Source organism: Sus scrofa, chromosome 10 (genome assembly GCF_054392235.1).
Source record: "Sus scrofa isolate SSC_HxYL_T2T_F1_AM1 chromosome 10, Sscrofa_HxYL_maternal_Yorkshire_Landrace_v2.0, whole genome shotgun sequence".
Lineage (NCBI taxonomy): Eukaryota > Metazoa > Chordata > Mammalia > Artiodactyla > Suidae > Sus > Sus scrofa.
Window position 1 is genome coordinate 86,959,274 of NC_139392.1, and position 18,985 is coordinate 86,978,258.

General features: G+C 41.8%; 2 protein-coding genes across 11 annotated transcripts in view; one reads left to right on the plus strand and one right to left on the minus strand.

Moving 5' to 3' along the window:
• Window positions 1-421: 421 nt before the first annotated feature.
• On the minus strand, window positions 422-3,236 carry LOC146399581 (uncharacterized). The gene is made up of 2 exons (XM_084979581.1): window positions 3,174-3,236; window positions 422-1,809 (listed from the first exon to the last, which is right to left on the minus strand). Exons 1-2 carry the CDS (start codon window positions 3,234-3,236, stop codon window positions 667-669), a joined length of 1,206 nt encoding a protein of 401 aa, XP_084835707.1. The 3' UTR covers window positions 422-666.
• USP6NL (USP6 N-terminal like) overlaps window positions 1,127-18,985 on the plus strand; it is a 152,655-nt gene continuing 134,796 nt past the window's right edge. For 8 of the 10 annotated variants that reach the window (XM_084980521.1, XM_084980533.1, XM_021064995.2 and 5 more), the window contains exons 1-2: window positions 1,127-1,255; window positions 18,652-18,738. Coding sequence is in view for 5 of the 10 variants with exons in the window: in XM_021064995.2 (XP_020920654.2) it covers window positions 18,735-18,738 (4 nt within the window). In the remaining 5 variants the exon portion in view is untranslated. The remainder of the gene's footprint in view (window positions 1,256-18,651; window positions 18,739-18,985) is intronic. The other 2 variants (XM_084980524.1, XM_084980529.1) reach the window with 1 other exon arrangement.

Below are 18,985 nucleotides of genomic sequence, written 5' to 3' on the forward strand. Positions count from 1 at the left end.
ACCCAGCTTCTTGGTGTCAGTTTTCATCCGCTGGAAAAGAGAGATAATAGCAACTTGCAGAGTTGCCAGCTTTAGTAATTCTAGTTCCTGGAATCAAGGACAGGAAGCTTTTTAGTATTTGCACACCCTAACTTTGCTAGCTTCTACCGAATAAATCATTTAACTGTCAGCTAATTATACAGTGTTGGAAAGTTTACATCATTCATCTTTTTATGGAACCACTTGATGGATGATTCTGGAGATGAAAACTCTTGACAATTTCCAGGATATAAAAAAGGAAAGCTGACCTAGAGAAAGATGGGACAAAAGATGAACATTTGAGAAGTTTCAGGCAGCAATGGAATCTTACACAGTAGCCTACTTAAAGTGCTGCTGATTTGAACACTTAGATTAAGTTCCTGGAAAATGACAGAAATCTGACTTTTTCCCAGAAGCAGTGCCATTTTATTGAACAAATGATTATTTTACAGTTACTAAAGTAAGTAACAACTCTATGAGGCAGATAGTATTATTATGCCACTTTACAGATGAAAAACTGAGACACAGAGAAAACTAAACAGACTACCCCAGGTCTGACAGCTGGTGGGTAGTTGAGCCACAAACACGAGGCAATCTGGCTGCAGAGACCATGCTCCTGGCACCGCTCTGTCGACCTCAACCCTGGTCTCAGCCATCCCTCGACCTGTCAATTGACACCTGCTGAAGCCTGCCGTTTTCGTGCAATGCCTCGAAGCCCGGCTCTGGGTCCCCGCTCTGCAGTTCCGCCCGGGCCCTCCCTCCCTTCCTCCTTCCCTCGGCGTCGCGGGGTCCCGGGCGCCGTTTCTGGCCGCGCATCCCGGGAGCTGCGCCCGCCCCCGGCAGCCCTGGCGGCGCGCCCCCGCGGCCGGCGAGAACGCGGGAGCAGCGCGCACGTGCCGCCGGGAAGGGGCCGCTCGGGCCGCGCCAAGATGGCGGCCGCCGCGGCCGCAGCGGCGACGGTTGGCGGCGGCCCGTGAGGCGGGCGGGGCTGGCGGCGCGGAGGCGGGGTCCCGGGCGAGCCGCCCTGGGAGGCGGGGGCCGTTTCCATAGCGGCGGCAGGAGGTGTCGCGCCGGGGAACTTCCTGGTTCCCGGGCTCGGCTTCGCCGGGATCCTCTTGGAAGGGAAACAATGGGGCGGAGGGCACTGCGGTAGCCGCCGCCGCCGCGCCGGGACCTGCTCGGCCCCCGGGACGCCCCTGCCCCCGCCTGCAGCCTCCGCCGACGGGACTGTCCGGAGGTAAGTTCGTTCTCTCCTCTCCCACCGCAAGTAGCCGGCGGCGCCGGGCTCGGCGGGTTTCCTCCGGGCTGGGACTCGGAGTTGGCTCCGGGGAGCCGGACGCCGCCATTCCCGGCCCCGGGGGAGGTGGACGGAGCGGCGCTCCCCGCCCCCGCCTCGAGGGGGCCGGCTCCGGAAACGCGCCCTCGCCCGCTGCCCCTGGAACCCGGACCGTGGGGTCCGCGCGCGTGGCTGGGGGGCGGCGGGCGCTGGGAGGGGGCGCCGGGGGAGCGCGGGGGGGGTCCGCGGGGACGGCGCGGGAGGGGGGCTCGGGGAAGGGCCGGGGTCGGCGGGATCGGGGGCGGGGATCTGCTGCCTCCCCTCCCCCGCGAGTAAGTTTCGGTCCCCGGGAGACGTGTCTCCCTTGCAAGTTTCAGTTGCGTCCTCCAGAGTCCAAGTGGGCAGGACCGAGGCAAACTTCGTTCTTTTAAATTATTGCCTTCCTGCCGCGGAACTCCGTTTCGACTAAGCGAGGGGAGGATGGGGTGAATGAGGGCTTTGGAGAGCCGGGAAATCTGTGCGCCTTTGCAAAGTTTGCAGAATAGTTTGAGGCTTACAGCTGTGGGTTGGTGCGGCAGTTCTGATGCGGGAGAATGGTTACTCGCAGGTATTTATTTGAATGTCGGGAATTGCGAGGCGCCTGTGAATTGAAGACTAAAATCTACCCGCTTCACTCCTCCCCCCTCCTTCATTTTAATCCATAGATGCTTTTTAGTCAGTAGACTTGAGCGTAAGTTAAATACGTCTCTTATGGGACTGAGAAGGAGTTTCGAATTGGGGCAGTACCAGTCATTGGAAATAACGTGACACATAGGGAAAAAGTGGGGACACGACCTTAAGTATTTTGCTTGCTGGAATAAACTGATTTCAATCCTGTATTAATCCATGAATAGAAGTAAATTTTTGGGAGAGATACTTAGTATTTTGTAGCACGGGGAAGTTGGACAAAACTTGAGAGCTCACCCCGGCCGACACCCTCTTATGTTGAATCTGTGGGACGTTCTCTTACAGGGAAGTTAGGGTACTTTTTTCTTTTGTGAAGTCATCTTAGTAAGAATCAAATTAGCCAGGACCAAATGAACAGTGGTTTATTTGCTTTTATTTTTCACTCTATCAGACCCTAAAATTAAGAATATTTCAGAGCTTGCTGGGTTTTTTCTTTTAATAAAGTTTGTAAACGTAGTCTAGTTTGTTACTTAAAATGGGTGCTGATTTTATGTTAGAGTGGGATGGTAACAATTGAAATATGTCAAAATAGAAAAAAGTTGGGGCATTCCCATTGTGGCTCAGCGGAAACAAATCTGACTAGTATCCATGAGGACAAAGGTTTGATTCCTCACCTTGTGCGGTGGGTTAAGGATCTGGTGTTGCTGTGAGCTGTGGTCCCAGTGGAGGCTTGGATCTGACGTTGCTGTGGTGTAGGCCAGCAGCTGTAGCTCCGATTCGACCCCTAGCCAGGGACCCTCCATATGCTTCAGGTACAGACCTAAAAAGCAAAAAAAGAAAAGAAAAAAGTTATACTTTTGAACAAAGCTGTAAATTCACTTTTAAAGGAAAACCAGAGTCCTTACTGCAGGTACAGGTGTTCTGAGTTAACAGACATTCCTTTGCTGATTACATATTGAAAGAATTAGTTGTTACAAAGACACATGAACTGAGGCTCTTGGTGTTGGTTCCTCCTCAGCTGTTTTCAGCTAGCCTGACTCTCTGATGCGCTTGTATCTTTAAGGGTAGTCCATTACCAGTGATAACGTTACTGTTTTGACATGAAATAGCTGTCATTGGTTAAACAAGCCAGTAAGTAGAAGTGTTGGCTTGGCTTTGGCACTATCTATTAATTGGCTGGTCATTCTTGGGAACCAGGATAACTTCCTGATACGGCAGATCCAGTCTGGGCCTCCAGGGCCAAGCCGTCTCTGCACTGGTCAGGCTTTGACCCCATGTAGGCATCTATCTCCAGTTACTCTGTGTGTGTGTGTGTGTTTAGGGCCACACTTGTGGCATATGGAGCGGCAGCTGCTGGCCTACACCACAGCCACAGCAGTGCCAGATCTGAGCCATGTCTGTGACCTACACCACAGCTCACGGCAATGCTGGATCCTTAACCCACTGAATGAGGCCAGGGATCAAACCCAAAACCTTTTGGTTCCCAGTCAGATTCGTTTCCGCTGCACCACAACGGGACTCCAAGTAATTGTTATATTTTTGTAGCTGGTGAAGATGGGTGAAAAGGAGGCCAGTAAATTAAGCTAGTGGCAAGCTGAAAATGAAATTACTTGGGTTGAAAACTGCAAGGCGGACTTCCTGTCTTGGCTCAGCAGAAGTGAATTTGACTAGTATCCATGATGACTCAGGTTCGATCCCTGGCTTCACTCAGTGGGTTAAGGATCTGGAGTTGCTTTGAGCTGTGGTGTAGGTCACAGACGCGGCTCAGATTTGGTGTTGGTGTAGGCCAGCGGCTACAGCTCGGATTTGACCTGGAAACTTCCATGTGCTGCAGGTGCGGCCCTAAAAAGACCCCCACCCCCCCAAAAAAAAGGTACAAGGAATGTTAAGGCAGTTTGTAAGCTGATAAAAGACTTAGCCGAAATACTAAAACTTTAGGAGTTGCTCCTTCAGTTAGCAAGAAACTCACAGGTGATTCTGGCTTATGTTTACAGTTTCACTTCAACCATCCTTGTTTTGCTTTAGTTGAAGGCATCCTTGTTTAGTATTGCTACTGACAATGCTCAGACCATCGGTTACCAGAAAAGTATAGTTTGTCCCTTCAGTGTGATATTTGAAAGGCATATTGCCTTGCTAGGAATGACTTACTTGCATTTTTTTTTTTCCCTTTAAAAAGTGTCTCAATATTCACAGTGGAAGTCAATACAAATATAATACTCTTTTGAAAGAATCTGACTTCTGAGATCCTGCCTTGCTTGCAGTACCTGAGCATTAGAGCATGGGGTCTCTGCCATTTCTAGATTATAGCGTTTCATGCAAATAACTTGATTTTTAAAAAGCCATTTCTTTGTAAAATTGGGGTGACTCCTAATTCAGATTTGTTTGTTTATGCAACAAAAAATTTTTGAGTGCCTTCTTGTACCCACAACCTTGTGTTAGGTACATTGTTTTCGATGCCGGGGTAGGGGTGAGAATAAGTCCTTTGAAGTAAAGTACAAGGAGCTATAGACTTGTAATCAGGGAACCTAACTTGATCGGGCACGGTAGGACAAGCTGTCCTGAGGAAGTGGCTGGTGAGACCTAAAGGATGAGAAGGAGATGGTGGGTGACCAGGGGAAGTGGGAGGGTGGGACGCTTTGAGTGTTAGTGTGAGTGTGTGTGAGCAGTCATGGGAGATGGTTGTGCAGGTTGGATCAGTGTGGTGTGATCAGTGTCCCTGCCTGGCTCCTCAGCAGCCCTGTTGTGTAGAGAAGGAGGGCTCTTGGCACTGTGCCCTCCTCATCCAGCTAGGCGGCTGGGCCTGTGCGGAGTCTTTATAGAAAGGGAGTCAGTCTAGGTGACGCTAAGCTGGCTAGACTGGAAATGACTCTCTGTACACTTAGGTGTCTGCTTTTATAACTCCGGCACCGATTACTTGTTAGTGTCTACATCTATAAAACTGGGATTAAGTGTTAAATTTTTGGCTCTAAGGAGATTATTTAATTATTCTCTGATAGAGGTACATGTTGCACCCCATGTGCTGACATTGATAGTAGTGTGGAAACAGTTATAATTTTATCCTGCAATTTTTCTTCACTAAGTTAACAAGCGAATTAACAAACATTAGAGTAATGTTTTTCATGAAATAAGTGAAAATATCAGTTTATCTTTTTAATATATTAATTTCGATTAGTGATGTTATATTGGGCAGTAATGGCAAATTAATATTTTATTGTGAAGTTAATTCAGCATTTATAAGCCAGTTGGTTCTCTGGGCTTTTTGTTCCTGTTTCTTTTTGTTTGGTTTTTGGATGCTTTAAAGCTTATTTGTAATGAGGTAAAAGATACAGTGAAATAAAACTTCAAAAAGAAAATGCAAAAAAATGAAACATGTGGAGGTTAAAATTTATGAATTTTAGGTATGTGAATGGGGAATAGGTATTTCTGTGTTTTGCTGATGTGTGTTATGAAAATGAAATTTTTTTTTGGTCTTTTTAGTGTCGCACCCATGACATATGGAAGTTCCCAGGCAAGGGGTCTAAACAGCAGTACCTGCTGGCCTACACCACAGCTCACGGCAGTGCCAGATCCTTAACCTGCTGAGCGAGGCCAGAGATCGAACCTGCATCCTCATGGATGCTAGTCAGATTTGTTTCTGCTGAGCTATGACAGGAACTCCAATAATAACTCTTTATTGGTATTAGTGTTTAAAAATTAAATCTGTCTCATCTATTCCATCTTTCCTTTTTCTAGATGTTTTGGATTGATTTAAAACAAATTATTCCATTTCCTCCTTTTTTGTTAGCTCGGAATTATATATTCTTATAGTGTTTGCCTGAGGTACTCTAATGTTTTCTCTATCAAAGTGTAATATTGAGACTTTCATCCTTTTCCAGATAATGAAGGCCTTTAAAAACATTTAAGTCAATTCCCTTCCTTTATTTGTTATCATGTTTTTAAATGCATATGTGTTTTATACCCCAAAGACCTATTTCTCTTGTTTTGTGCCATTATTATTCAGTTAGTTTACTGCATTTTCTTTTTCTTTTTCCTTCTTGTCTTACCAACCTTCCATCTGGAATAATTTTCCTTCTGCCTGAAGAATACTCTTTAATACATTCTTTAGAGTGAACTTAATATTGAGTATTTTCAAACTTCTGGTTTGTCTGAGAATGTTTCTTATATCACTTACATTCTTGAAAGATACATTTTGCTAGGTATAGAAGTCTAGATTGGAAATGCATGCATATATTTATTAGTTCTTTGAAGAAGAGATTATCCGGTAATATTTGTCTTTGTTTCTTTTGAGAAGTCAGCTGCAGTTTATCTTTTCTTTGCTGGTAATTTGCATCTTTGCTAGGTTATTGTTAAGGTTTCCTTTTAGTCTTTCGTAGGTGATTTCAGTTAATCTCTCTCTCCCCCTCTCCCTCAATCCCTCCTCCCCTGTGCTTGTGTACATAGTGGTTACTTCTGTGACCTGATGTCTTCATCCGTCTTGGGTGTTCTCAGCTGTCGTCTCTTCAAATATTGCTTCTCCCCATTTCTCTTGCTTGATCTTTCTGGGACTTGGGTTGTCCAGTGTGAGGTCTCACCAACGCCTCTGTGTATTCACTTGTCTCCTGTGTTTTCCTTTCTTTTGTTTCTATTGTGTTCTGGCCATTTTCTTCTGATCTGTCTTCCAGTTTACTTAGTCTTCATTTCTAATCTGCTCTTAAGTGTATTTTCTAGGTTCTTAATTTCAGTTACTGTATTTTTCATTGTAGAATTTCAATTTGATTCTTTTAAAAAATCTATTATGCCGCTTTTGTACTTTTAAGTTCCCTATCAAAATGTTCAAGCTTTGCACATATTTCTGTGGACAGAATAAGCACGGTAACTCTATCTGAATCCTGCACGTTTTTTCTGTGCTCTGTTATTTCTCTAAGAGTCTCATCTCTTTGCACACCTGCTTATCTTTGTGTATTAATCATTGTATTTGAAAAATTATTTCTAGAAGTTTTTTTAGATTTAGATAAGGACTTTTCTGTTGCCTTTACCAGGCACTTAGGATCACCTTCATCCAAACTGAGACGGTTTAGTCTGTGTGGAGGCTGGTTTAGTTTACTTTTGTGTTATCCTTCCTTCTGGGATTCACTTGATTAAGGGCTTATTCCAAGGCAGGCGGTGGCTCCCTTGGTGGCTCTTGTGCTCTGACATGTGGTCCTCCTAGTCTGCAAGGCCGCCTAGGTGTGGTTTATCCTCTTAGGAACCTCCTTGGACTGGGCAGACATTTCCGGGGGAAAGAAGCCCCTGGGCACCGTGCTCCCTATTGTGGGTTCCTCTCCTCTCTTGTACGGTGGCTGGTAATTCCTTATGGCCTCGTTAGCTCCTCCCCCACCTTTAAAAAATTAAGGTATAATATACATATAATAATGTACACTAATCTTAAATGTGTGCCCTGAAGAATTTGCACAAATGTGACGAAGTGCATAATCACACCCAGTTTAACATTACAGAATGTTTTGTCACTTCAGAAGGCTCTGTCACACTCCTTCCCAGTGCACGCCACCTTCCTCCCCTGCCTCAAATCACAGTTACTCAGTTGTCTATCACCGTAGAAGTTGTCTAGTTTTTCATCAGAATGGTGTCCTTCAATATGTATTCTCGTCTGGCTTGTTTCATTCAGTATTGGATGGTATTGCTGAGATTCAGCTCTGTGGGTGCCCCTGCAGTAGTGTTTCTTTTTAAAATATTGCCCTGTACTTCCTCTAGTTACTATGGCATCTGAAAAATTGCTACAGGGAGTTCCCTTTGTGGCAGAGTGGAAATGAATCTGACTGGTATCTTTGAGGATGTGGGTTCAGTCCCTGGCTTTGCTCAATGGGTTAACGATCTGGCATTGCTGTGAGCTGTGGTGTAAGTCACAGATGTAGCTCAGATTCCACGTTGCTGTGGCTGTGATGTAGGCCAGCAGCTGTAGCTGTAGCTTGACCCCTAGCCTGGGAACTTCCATACATCACGGGTGCAGCCCTAAAAAGCAAAAAAAAAAAAAAGTCAACATTTATGTACCTTACAAAAACTGTAATTTGATGCAGTGCTCCTCTCTGCTTTGTTTGATTTTAAGTAGGGTGCCTAGAAGACTGGGCCTCCTGCTGTTTGAAGGTTTGCACCCATGTGTGGGGGTGGATGACAGGACACCTAAGGTGGCCTGAGCACGTACTGGCGGCCAGTTCCCAGAGCCTGCACACAGCAGGGGAAGGAAGGGGAGAACCAGACAGGCACAATGTTACCTGTTAAGACTTGGCCTTGAAGCTGAGGCCATTTTGTTTCCATTGCATTCTGTTCCTTGAGGCAGTTAGGAGCCTACCCAGGTTTAAAGAGGGGGAAACGGGCTCTATCTGTTGATAGGGAGAGGCAGAATTCTGGAAGAGCGTGTGAGACGAGAAATAATTGCAGTGACTATTATTGGAAAATGCAGTCTGCCATAATAGCCTAGTATATGAATGTATCACAATTTATTTATTCATTCTACTTTTTTATTTCCAAAAGGCTGTTCAAATAAAGCTGCTATGAACATTCTTGGATTTTTTTTGTTGGTTTTTTCTCAATTTTTAGGGCCATGCATGCAGCATATGGAGGTTCCCAGGCTAGGGGTTGAATCAGTGGCTCAGGATCCGAGCCACTGTCTGTGACCTACACCACAGCTCACTGTGGTGCCAGATCCTTAACCCGCTGAGCGAGGCCAGGGATCGAACCCTCATCCTCATGGATTCATTAACCGCTGAGTTGGGTTTGTTAACCACTGAGGCCAGGGATTGAATCCACATCCTCATGGATTCATTAACCACCTCAGCTGGGTTCGTTAACCACTGAGCTATGACGGGAACTCCTGAACGTTCCTATACTTGTATTTTGTTGAATATATGCACTCCTTTCTTTTGGAAATATCCCTAGGAATGGAGTTGTTGAGTAATAGGTAGAGAAATATTTAACTCTTGTAATTACTACCAGTTTTTCAAGTGGTTGTACCAATTTTTACCCTCTGATATTTTTAATAATTAAAAATACACACACACACACACACACACACACACACGCTTAGCTTTTTGTCTTTAAGCAAGAAGGTTGGTGTATAACATGTGGCCTAGCTTGGTCGGAAATACTGGTCTCTTGTCTTGTCTTTTATGTAACTTTCATGAGTTTCTGATTTCCTTTCCCAGCTGGATGTGTTAGTTATTGGAAAGTAAAGACTAGGTGGAATAATCTGGTTGTGAAGTAGTAGACTAATTTTCAAAGTAACAAGGTAGAATAGGTCAAATCAGTACCAAGAGTAGTTACCTTTAGTAGACTACATTAATTGCTGAAGAGAAGTTTGGAAATTTCTTTTCAGAAATTGCTTTCTGCAAATATTGAGCCCCATCCCTTATCAATTTATTATCATTTTTTTATTATCAGTTTTAATTCTAAGCTAATCACCACGCTTGCTTGGGAAATATTTTCCTTTTACAGAAACTTTTTCCTCCAGAGTTGATGCTCTGCCATCACTGAGAATTGTCAAAGGAATGTCATCTGTATGCTCCCCTTGAACCTAGGGTTACCTTTGATTAGTTCACTGTTATTAGTCATTTTGACTTGACTTTCTTCCACGAGTCCTTTGAATCTGTCTGCCCCCCCCGTCATAAATAACAGATCTGTTTGTTTCAGCGCATACCTGGTTTACTGCAATAATTTATTGATTGATTCTACTTATAATACTAAGGAAGAATCTTTCTTAGTTACGCATTGAATTAAAATTAGTTTTTAGGTCACAAGTCTTACAGTGCTAGAAAGAGAACTTAGAAATTGTTTCAACTCCTTTTTTTATAAAAAGGCCAAAAATGGATCTGTGGTAATACATGTGTTAAATATATGATATTTAGTTTACAAAAGCATTTTTTTCCATGCACAGTCCCTTGACAATCTTGAGTGGTAGCCAGGTTGAAAATTTTAATTTTCATTTATGGATAAAAGAACTGAGGCCCAGGGAAGTAAAGTGACTTGATCTAAAATCCTAGAGTTGGTTAATGGCAGAGCTGGAATGCTTACATCTTAGACTTGCTGTATGTTGAGTGATTTTCTTACAAGGCCAATAATCTGCCATCAAGTTGCTGAATTACAATTTTATTGACGTCTCTGTGAATTTTCCTCTTTTCACTTCTGTACATGTACATTTTTGGCCCCTAATTTACTCATTTTAATTCAGTGTAGGGCCTTTGCATGAGTTGCAGCTGGGTTTTTTAGATTCTTACAATTGATTTACAATGTTGTGTCAGTTCCTGTTGTACAACAGAGTGACTCAGTTATACATATATACATACACACACACATTCTTTTTTTATTAAAGTGTAGTTGATTTGCAATGTTATGTCAGTGTCTTCTATATAGCAAAGTGACCCAGTCATTAGTATATGTATATTATATATATATAATATATGTATATTCTTTTTCTCATTTGATGTTCCATCATGTTCTCTCACTAGTGATTGGATATAGCTCCCTGTGCTATACAGCAGGACCTCATTGCTTATCCGTTCTAAATGTAATAGTTTGTGTCTACTAACCCCAAAACTCCCGGTCCATCCACTATACTCTTTTTTTTTTTTTTTTTTTTTTTTTTTTTTTTGTCTTTTTGCTATTTCTTGGGCTGCTCCCGCGGCATATGGAGGTTCCCAGGCTAGGGGTCGAATCGGAGCTGTAGCCACTGGCCTACACCAGAGCCACAGCAACTCGGGATCTGAGCCGCGTCTGCAACCTACACCACAGCTCACGGCAACGCCGGATCGTTAACCCACTGAGCAAGGGCAGGGACCGAACCCGCAACCTCATGGTTCCTAGTCGGATTCATTAACCACTGCGCCACCACGGGAACTCCTCTTTTTTTTTTTTTAATATTGTTCTCCATCATGGTCTATCCCAGGAGACTGAATATAGTTCCCTGCACTGTACGGTAGGACCTCGTTGTCTATCCATTCTAGAACTGAAGCTCTTTACTCCCATCCTTCTTAGTACTTTTGTCCTGAATATGTTCTGTTAGAAACATTATGACTGGGACCTGGGTTATCCTGATTTGCTGTTTGTCAAGTCCTTTGAGAAGTTTTTGCATATGGTAGAGCTGAATTAGTATTTAATGGATGGATGGATACATTCTTGGGTTTTGAATCTAACTAGATATAAATTCCTTAAAGTAGAGCCTGGGATCCTTTCTGCTTTTCTTTGAGGTTCTCATAGTGGTTGCTATAGTGTTTATACTGAGCTGTCTGGAATTTTTAACTGACTTTTTAAGTGAAGTCAGTCCCCTGTGAGTCAGAGATACTATATCCTTCATTTTAGCTTTTATCTGTAGAGCTTCATTATGTGTAGTTCTGATAGGCTGTAGCAAGGGCATTAGGCAAATGGAACATATAAGCAAATTATAAGCTACTTTTGAAAAGCCCTGCCTCTCTGTAACTGAGATGGGAAAGGAAGCCTTAAGAAGGTCATTTGCTTTCCTAAATACTTAGAAGTTGACACGTTGACCCGTGTAAACAATTTGATAAGACCTTTTGGAAACCTAACCTGAATTCTACCTGTAGAAGGGGAAATCAGACCTCATTCTTATCTCATGCTTGATTAACATACACGTGTAAACAAACCTAGGAAGCGAAAGGATTTCTTATTTTGCCTGTCTCCTTCTCTGATCATATTAGCAAGAAGTACTTTGTTGACTGAGTGAATGGCATAAATAAACCCCCTTTTACTCTAGCTTTGATAGGAGATTTGCTTTACTTTTCTCGAACAGGGAAGGTACTGAAAGCCATGGCAATTTAGTATTGTGTTTCAGGGGGTGTAAGTTCTGGAAAGAGCATTCTTTAGAGAAAGCTCAAGAATTGTGAAAGTACAGTGGTGAGACATCCATGTCAACTAATGATTTTAATGATGATTTTAATATTAACTAAAGTTATTTCTTTATCTGGAATGAGAAAACATTACTATGGAGTCTGTCTGGATATGTTTGTTTGAATTAATGAACTGTGAATCTGAATTAAGCAAGGAAGGTACTAGAATTGCTAGGATTTAAGTTCTTTGGGGATGGGGTCATTGATTTGTTCTTGGCTGTATCTGCAGAGCCTGGAACTCTGCCTGGCTCATAATAGCTGCTCAGAAAATATTTATTGAATGAATAGTAAATTTGTGTATTATCTCTCTATTTTACATTTAAAAATTGAACATTAGTCATTCTACGTATCAGTTTATAAGCCTTTGGAGAAGTACATCCATATTGGTTGAGGCATCATTTCTGGTTCCTCCTGTTGATTGTGAGAAAGTCACACAAAGTACATGGGAGAGCCTTCATTCTCTCTCATCATCACTCACTTTCTTTGAGACAGTTAAAAATGGATGCATGACGAGTTCCCATTGTGGTGCAGCGGAAACCTATCCGACTAGGAACCATGAAGTCGAGGGTTTGATCCCTGGCCTCCCTCAGTGGGTTAAGGATCCGGCGTTTCTGTGAGCTGTGGTGTAGGTTGCAGATGCGGCTTGGATCTGGCGTTGCTGTGGCTGTGGTGTAGGCTGGCGGCTACAGCTCTGATTAGACCCCTAGCCTGGGAACCTCTATATGCCATGGGTATGGCCCTAAAAAAAAAAAAAAAAAGACAACAGAGGAAAAAAAAAATAGGATACGTGAGACTCCATTACCTGTAAATTAGCAGCAGTTCATTTAGATAGTGCCTTATTGTTGGGCATTTAGGTTGTTCATAGTTTTTTTGGTGGTTGTTGTTACAAATCATGCTTCAGTTAAGACAGTTTTCTTAAGCTTTTTCTTGGGATGGCAGTTTAACACACAGCTATTGAGCAAAACAGGACCTAGGAATTTCTACTAGAAAATGAACTTATATCATACAGCTGTGAAGGTGAGATCAGAATTTTCAGGGATCAGACAGTTGGGAGCAAACAGCACAAATGACACAGCTCTTTGGGAAGGCCAGCCGGATAATCTTTTCACACAAAAGCTCTCATATTTTATAGTGGACCTGGCTATCACCCGTATTTTTCTTTTAAAGAATAAGTGAGTCACTACAACTGTTTCTGTTTCTTAAGTACAGCTTAAAGATTATAAATGCATTTAACTCATTTTTACGTGTGATTACCTATGTCATTTTTATTTATACTCATTTCATTTCTGAATTTTGTTGGAAGATCTTTGCTTTTTTATATTAAAATATAAATACTAAATTGATACAAAGGACATGTTACAAAAGGTCTAATAGAATATTTCTTCTGTCCCCTTCCTCAGCTTTGCTGCTAGGACATTAGCCACACCCTCTTAGATCACCTCTGCCTCTTCCTCCTACTTCTGTCCTGAGAAAACCATCAGCTTCAACTCTGGGGCCTAGAATTCTCTTGCTTTTCTTCATAGTTATATTACATCTGTACATGTACCTAAACATATACTGTTAGTTTTGCATATCTTTGAACTTTATATAAATGGTATCGTTTTTGTGGGTGTGTTTTTAAAAGTATATATATTTATATATTTACATATAATACATATTTACATATTTATATATTTATATCTGTTCACAGATTTAGTGAGTAAAACTTTTAGTAAAACTTGAACTCACAAATTTAATTTGCACTTAAAGTTAATATCTTTATCCTCTGTATTAGTCATCTTTTGTTGTAATAATGCTGTGTAACAAACCACTGCAAAGTTTCCGTGTTGTATAGCAACAGATATTTATTTCTAGCTCATAGGTTTGGCAGTCTCTGTTGGGTGTGGCTGGGGTTGCATGGGGTTGGCTCTAACCTGTGGGTTCAGTTGTGTACTAGGTATCACCTCATTCTGGCACCAGCACGACTTGGGGTGCAGTGGAAGAGTATAAGAGAGCACAGACAAGCTCAGAGCCCTTAAAGCCTCCGCTTACAAGTGATACAGTGTCAGTTCTGCTCCTGTTGCAATGCATCATATGGCCAGGCCCACACACCCACGGGATGGGTACTGTCCTCCACCCCAGGGAAGCCACGGCAAGGGCTGTGGGTGGTGGAAGACATCTGAACAAAAGATAGTGTCTGCCGTGTCTTCCTCCTGGAAAACAACCTAAGACACTTGGAATATTTCCATTCCTAATACCTCCTTTCTAGATTACATGCTGGTTTTATTCAGTATTTTAGGTTTCTTTGTTTTTGTAATTCCTAATTTAAAAATTATACCTCTAGGAGTTCCTGTGTGGGTTAACTAGTATCCCAACTATATCCATGAGGATGCAGGTTCGATCCCTGGCATCACTCAGTGGTTAAGGATCCAGAAGACGTAGATTGCAGATGTGACTTGGATCTGGTGCTGCCTTGGCTGTGGTGTAGGCCAGCAGCTACAACTCATCTTTGACCCCTAGCCTGGAAACTTCCATATGCCTCAAGTGCAGCCCTAAAAAAAAAAAAAGAAATTATACCTCTAGTATTTATTTTTACTCATGTTTACAGTTTTCTTTTCTCACCGTTCTTTCCTGTATTTGAGACCTTTTTGGCCTCATTTTCCAATATAGTTCTCTTTGTGAACTATAGTTTTGGAAACATCCTTAGTGAGGATCTGAGGATCTGTTTTCAGTGTATTCTCTCAGTTTGTGTCTGAAATTTTCTTTATTTTTGCCCCTTTTCTTGAAAAAATAGTTTGGCTAAGTTGGGTGTATAACTATAGCTTAACAATTATTTTCTCTTAGAACTTTGAAGGTATTATTCCAGTGTCTTATGGCTTCCATTGTTGCAGTTGATAAATCATCCGTCAAGTCCAGTTGTTCTTTCTAAGCAGCCTGCCTTTTATTTCTGCTTGGTTTTAAGAACTCTTTGTCATTGATGATGGACAGTTTCACTATGATGTCTCTCAGTGTCAATTTGAACTTGTAGCATCTTGAAATAGATGCTTCTTTTTCTTTTACAGCCAAATATTTTAGAAAGGTGCAGTTGATTTATAACTTTTATTATTAAAGTCTAGATTCTTTGTAATAAATTTCTGTTACATTGGGATTCTCCTTTTTGAAACATAGATGAATTTGATTGTTTTAATTTATATTTTTGTTGTAAAATACACATAAGATTTACCATTTTAACCATTTTTAAGTATACAGTTCAGTGGCATTAAGTACATTCATACTGATGTGCAACCATCATCATTCATTTCCAGAACTTTTTTTATCTTCCCAAAATGACACTCTTTACTCATTAGACACTAACACCCCGGTTTCTCTTCCTCTAGCCCCTGGCAACTACTATCCTACTTTCTGTCTCTATGAATTTGACTACTTTAGGTCCCTCATATAAGTGGAACCATAGAGTACTTGTCCTGTTATGACTTGTTTATTTCACTTAGCACAGTATCTTCAAGATTAAATTTGATTATCTAAAAATTATAATTTGTGATGAGATTAAAAAATGGAGATCACATCAGCTTTTAGTGGAGATTGGGATTCTTTGTATATTTTCCTTGTAGGGGAAGTTATTGTGCAATGAAATAAGTTAATGTTAATTTGATCTCCATAAAGAATATTATTAGAAACAACAGAATGTGATATCATATGTTGTGGCTTATAATTCTATTAAATTTAGGTTTTAAACTAATTAAAAGTGGGATTATTGAGCTAGTTGGAGAATAGATTACCTGGTGTTATAAAAACCAGAAATCCTTTTAGATATTTCCACAGGTTTTAACTGACTGAAAGCGGCAGAAATTACTTTTAGGTCATGTTTAGTGCCTGCAGTAAAGAAAAGGGTGTGGTGCAGTTTGCTGTCCTGTTAACTAGTCCCCGAGTTCCCTTTCAGCATGGGCAGTACTTAGGCCTACTGTAGCCTTACATTTGTGCATGTCAGGTTTTGTCACAAAAGTTTAAGAAGCTGTTGAAAGAACCCATAGTAGGTTAACTTGAGTATAAATTCTCATGCTGAGAATATAAATAGCAGCAGCTCAAGTTCCTGGAAAATGAGTTAAAAGGTCAGATTTTGCAATAATGCCTTTTACGTGAAATTGTGGATTTGAGACATAGTACTCTTTCCCTCATAGATGGTGTGTGAAAAAAACCAAGTTAAGATTTTTCTCTTTCTTCTTTTTAGGTCCAGGCATTTAGGGGAGGAGCGAGGGAATCTGAAAATTTTATCAGGTGTCTCATTGCTGAGAAGCGTTGGTAGACCGCCTAGTTTGTCTCATTGCTGAGAAGCATTGGCGGACCACCTACTTCGAACGTACACGCAGGGTCTGCCTTTCAAAGCTGTGATTAGTGTAAATGGTCTTGAACAGGTGACTTCAGGTATAACACACGTGAAAATATGTTTCTAAGAACTATTCCATGACATTAATTCCAACTCGCGTCCTGTTGCGAATTGGTCAGGTATATTCGTCACCTCAGACGGAAGGCTGTGAATCCGGTGTTGATAAGTTTTATTATCCTGGTGTTTTTGAGGTTACTATTTTTAGTGTTGAGAAAACTCTTGATGTCTTAGGAACGTCAATCCTTGAGTAAGTAGTCATTTGCCAATTTATGATTATGGGTAGGAGGGGTGCATGGCTCAGGCTCAGTACAAAGTGCTTTGATGTTGCCACTTAGGAATTTTAAATTTAAGATAAAAAAACTTTCATATAAAGATGAACAAAGAGAAGAGTCCCTGGGCATAGAGACCAGACTCTACAGGTGCAGGTGAACTGTAAGTGGGTCGTCCGTCTGTTTATTTGTTCCGTGGGCTGGTCTTCCTAGGCCATCCTTCAGCTGCTGGCCTGCTCCACGGGGCAGCATGTTCCTCCTTGTGGTTTCCTGGGAGGGAAAACAAATCTAATAAGAGTCAGTGAAGTGCCAGTGAGAAACTGTATTCATTGTAGGAAACCTTCCCATGTTCTAAAATTAACGTGTGGATTATATGTTGTTTTAGAATTTCCACATACCGTCTCATTTTCTTTGGGGTAATTGAGTTATCTGGAAATGAACATTGTCTAATGGTGTCCGCTGCGGAGGTAAAGGGCATGTGGGCTGGGTGTCAGGTGATTACGTGGCAGAACTATGATTATGTGCTACTGCTAATTACAGCGTGTGAGCCATGCTGTGTCTACAGAGTTTTCATTTTGTAAATTTATGCTTCATGTGTATAATACGCAGAATGAGTGAAGATGTTTTCTAGATGGGGGGAGCATTATTTCTTCAAAAAATGTTTCCCAGGAGTTCCCGTCGTGGCGCAGTGGTTAACGAATCCCACTAGGAACCATGAGGTTGCGGGTTCGAACCCTGGCCTCGCTCAGTGGGTTAAGGATGCGGCGTTGCCGTGAGCTGTGGTGTAGGTCGCAGATGCGGCTCGGATCCCGCGTTGCTGTGGCTCTGCCGTAGGCCGGTGGCTGCAGCTCCGATTCGACCCCTAGCCTGGGAACCTCCATATGCTGCTGGAGCAGCCCAAGAAATGGCAAAAAGACAAAAAAAAAAAAAAAAGTTTCCCAAACTTTAAATCTGTTTCAGAAGCAGAGGTTCTTAGTATTAATTATGCTATTTTCTTAATTGATTTATTGATTTAGAAAATAATCCCTTGTGATTGCAAGAAGTAGCTTATCAGCTCTATGAAGGAAACACAAGGGTAGATTTTGTATCAAATCTGATGTTACCTTATTTGTGGAATTTCAAATATTAGATTTTTGTGAGGCATTTATACATCCATGGTTATGTTTAAATGTAGCATTAGTATTAATTTATGCCTCATTTTCTTTAATATATTATCAAGAGAGGAAGGTTTATAATGTAAGTCTCAGCAAAGGGTTAAGTTTGTATTTATAGTAATACATAAGTTTGTATTTATAGTAATACAGGGTGATGATTCTCAACTGAAAAGAACTAAATACAACATTTTTTCTGTAGTATTTGTAAAATATGTTTTGAAAATACATATTGGAGTTCCCGCTGTGGCACAGTGGGTTAATGATCCAGCTTGTCTCTGGAGGCACTGGTTTGATGATCCCCAGCCCAGCGCAGTGGGTTAAGGATCTGGTGTTGCTGCAGCTGTGGCGTAGGTCGCAGCTGCAGCTTGGATTCAGTTCCTGCCCTGGGAACTTCCATGTGCTGCAGGTGTGGCTGAAAAAGGAAAAAAAAATACAAAAAATTCCTGGAAAGGAAACATGCCCCAAACGATTGGGTGGATGTGGCAGCATCATGTTGAGAGACAATTTTTTCTTCGCAACTTTGCTGTCGTTTCCAATTTTTTGAAACAATGAAATCATGTTACTTTTAGAATGAGGAAAATGGCCGTTATTGGGGGAAGTCTATAGCAATACCTTTGGTAATCGTTATTTGATGGCGTTTATGAATATAAGCATCTCCATGCAGTCAGAATATATTCAGCAGGTGTGACGTGAGCAACCCACCCAAGATGCAGAGTTTTCTTCCCTTGACTTTATGTGGGAGTGGCAGGGGGTGGAGCGGGGGACGAAGACAAAAGGCACCGGTGAATAAGTTCCTGCATGGCAATTACTTGCTACTTACTATTTGCTTTTGAGGTGACTTCTCACAGAAAAAGGAAAACATGAATGGAACCACCGTGTTCCAAAGATTGACTGGTAATTTTTTATGTTTAGATGATGGGGTTCTTTTGGAAATAGAAACTCTTTGTATATAAATTATTTTTATTTCCTTTTAGATAACTTTAACTACGGACCTTTAGGAAATAGGATTTCTTTCTCTTTGTTTTCTGACCAGGACATGTATTCCTCTGAGAAACGCTGGACAGCAGATTTGGGTTTGGTACCTGATCCGGACCACAGACAGAGCCACCTCCAGCCATGGGTGAGTGTTCTTGTTTCTTTTTGGGCTCTCAGGAGCATGTGCAGTGTTGTACATAAAAAAAGAAAAAGAATCTGTTACTGGATGAGTTGAATTGTGTGACTTCATCAGGGATTGGATAACCTGGTTCAACCCTGGTAACTGTGCACTTATCTCTGTCTATACAGGGAGATACCTTCTGATGTTTGATTTACTCTAAGAACTCAGATGTGGTGAGGGTATCTGTGTCAGTAGCTGCTTGGCTGGTTTA

Excerpts from the sequence above, each read along its gene's own strand:
- LOC146399581 (XM_084979581.1), bottom strand. The coding sequence starts at position 3,236 with ATGGGGTCAAAGCCTGACCAGTGCAGAGACGGCTTGGCCCTGGAGGCC. Across the intron at positions 1,810-3,173 it reads AGGCCCAGACTGGATCTGCC|ATTTCCCGGCTCTCCAAAGC; the intron begins GTATCAGGAAGT and ends AAAGGCGCACAG.